This window comes from Thalia democratica, chromosome 8 (assembly GCF_965202585.1).
Source record: "Thalia democratica chromosome 8, ktThaDemo2.hap1.1, whole genome shotgun sequence".
Classification (NCBI taxonomy): Eukaryota; Metazoa; Chordata; class Thaliacea; order Salpida; family Salpidae; genus Thalia; species Thalia democratica.
In genome coordinates, this window is record NC_139172.1 from 51,607,171 (window position 1) to 51,610,148 (window position 2,978).

The 2,978-nt window shown below is 24.0% G+C and overlaps 1 protein-coding gene across 1 annotated transcript; it reads right to left on the minus strand.

Moving 5' to 3' along the window:
* Window positions 1-683: 683 nt before the first annotated feature.
* Window positions 684-2,978, minus strand: LOC145843310 (transducin-like enhancer protein 4). The gene is made up of 5 exons (XM_082950773.1): window positions 2,808-2,978; window positions 2,441-2,568; window positions 2,053-2,241; window positions 1,005-1,185; window positions 684-794 (listed from the first exon to the last, which is right to left on the minus strand). The coding sequence occupies exons 1-5, from the start codon at window positions 2,976-2,978 to the stop codon at window positions 684-686; spliced, it is 780 nt and encodes a 259-aa protein (XP_082806899.1).

Consider the following 2,978-nt stretch of genomic DNA (forward strand, 5'->3'; position numbering starts at 1 on the left):
TAAACTTGGTTAATTTATTTTGAATATAACCTTAAAACAAAAAACAAACTCATTTTTAAAACATATAATTTATTTTCTTCGTATTTTATAAAAAAACAATTTTCAAATACACATACTAACATTAAATTTAAGTTTAGAAGTAGCAAAAAAAAATATCATAATATTAAATTAAGATTTAAGAAAAGTAATTATAAAGTTACAAATCACATACTTATATTATATCTATAAATAAAATATCTAACTTTTGTAATAATTTTAAAAATTAGATCACATCAGACAGTCACAGAAAACTAATCAAAATTAGATGTGGTTTTGTCAAAATGTATATAAATAAATCATCTTCTAAATAAAACTAAAGTTATTTTTCCAAATTTTAAGCTTAGCATAATTTATCAAAGAAGATAAAGAAATAACTATCAAATTTACTATAGCCAAAAGTTTCATCGTTTTAACTTCTAACTGAAAATATAAACCAACACAAAAAAACAAATTATCCTAAATATCTTTTTTTAAATATAGAAATATCCGCTTAGTATTAAATATTAAATTAAACTTTAGAACAAGTCCGTGTAAATCAAATTTTAAAAGTTATAGTAATATTTTTCAACATATTGCTTAAAATATCCTCTATAAAAATAGCAATCAATGTTCAGTTTGTAGCACCTAAACTGGAATGTCACTAATCAATTTTCCATGCATTCATAAACAGTTGCTTTTTTATCTTCTGAACCAGTTACTATGTATTTATCATCTTTTGAGATATCACAACACAAAACTGATGAGCTTTCTTTTATCTGTTATAATATCTATATGTGTTAAATGCCCATTGTATTAAATGTAATTACTCATTTAACATATTAACTTGGTTTTTTAACTGCAATAAAATATGTTTGTATAAGTGTTTATAACAATACAAGCTTTGAAAAAGGTTTTTAGATTAAATTATTTTTTTGAACTTGATTACTACATCAGAACAAACATAAAACAAAATCATTTTAACTAACATCAAAAACGTGTCCACCATAAGGACTTTTCCAACCATTAATCATATTATCTTTACCAGTTGATATAAACCAATCATTGTAATGTGAATATTTTAGCGAAAGTACAGAATTTTCATGGTATTTTATTTGATATTTTTCATTATTTTCTTCATTGCATAGCTTTATATTACTGTTTTCCATTCTGTAGAAAAATGATAGCTTTTGTTTATTTAAAGATTATGAAACTGCTTTAAATAGATAAGTGGAGATATACAGAAACAATACTAACACTTTAAATAATATTTTTTTGTGTTAAATATGTAAACTTTGTTTAAGAGCTATTACTTAATAAAATAAAACTGAAAGGCTTCAAAAACATACAAATTGCTGATCGTTTAATAACTGTATTTAGTCAAGTGTTAAAGCAGCTTGAATTTAATTTAAAATTTTATTTGCAAAAATAAGCCAACTTGATTATTACGTCACTATACAGCTTAAAAGTAAAAAAAAAACGATTACTTATAGTAAATTAAATTAAACAATTATTTATAATACTACTTGTATATTAATGAGTATATTTTTTAACTTTAATAGCACATATAAGAATATTTCGAATTGTAACTAAAAACTACAATTTGATTCGTTACCATTTTAGTTAAAGTTGGTTAACTGCGCTTTTTAAGTTTTATGGTAAAAGAAAACCAAATATTTTTCTACAATATAGTTAAACTTGAAATTATATTGTGACTTTTTTAATTTTCTTTTTTGGCTTTAATAGAAAAACCTAAGTTAAGTATTTTTTAAAACTGTTCTACATAAGTATTATGTATTCTTAAAATCATGTTTGAAGTCGAATACGTTTCTAAGTTTGAAATTTTGAATTAAAGACTCTATTATTTATAATATGATATAGTAATATCATAATATCTGAATTATACGTATATCAATTTACAAAAAATATTCATTTATGCCTTAATAAAACTATATAAAGTGCTTTTAAAAAACAATTTACTTAAAAACAATACTTGAACAATTGAGTACACAGTCTGAAATATACAAACAAACTAACCCAACAGCAATCCAGTTATTTTTAGGTGAATACCCCAATGAGAAAACCTGACTATTTAAATTGATGAGGGAAGTTTGTTTGTTTTGACGAATATCCCAACATCTGACAGTGTTGTCCAATCCACCTGTGAATAATTTCATTTCACAAATGTCAATACAAGATGCTCCGTCTGTATGCCCTATAAATTGCCTGTTTGAAATATTTTATTAAGATGATTTTAATCAGTTACTAATATGAAACTATAAGGTTTAAAAAAATGTTTAATAGTTCTAACTAACTAAAAATAGTTTTTTGGTTTATAAAAATTTTATAAAACTTAACATATCAATCTGGTACTAATTATAAAGGCTACCTATCTGCTTTACAGCACATTAAAATGATAACTCACTTTATTAATTTCTGATTATGGATGTCCCACATATTAATGTTACCATCTGAACAACAACTGAAACATATTTTGGAATCCTGAGAAACTGCCAGAGCGTAACAAGCCGCTGAAGGTGATTCCAAATTTGCCTGTAAGTAAATAAAATAAAATAAAATTTCCTGTAAGTCACTTATGATTTATATATTATATGGTCAGTGTAGAAATAAAAATAAATAGAATTGAAATTAATATTAAGTTAGTAAAACTCGGAAAAGTCGTCCATAATATTTAAAATACTTTTACTGATCTGTATGTAACAAATGTAGCTTTATATATAACAAAGCTTTTCTTTTTAAGAAACTTAATAATAATATTGTTCATAACCAACTTTGAACTTAGGGGCTCCCCCACTATTGAGATCCCACACAGATATCAAAGACGATTCACCGCCAATTAAAAGGGATTTTCCCTCATTTATAACTTTGCATATTCTAATGTAACTTTCATCATCAAGACAATTGATACGCATGATAGGTTTTGATATTTCATTATTTGACAT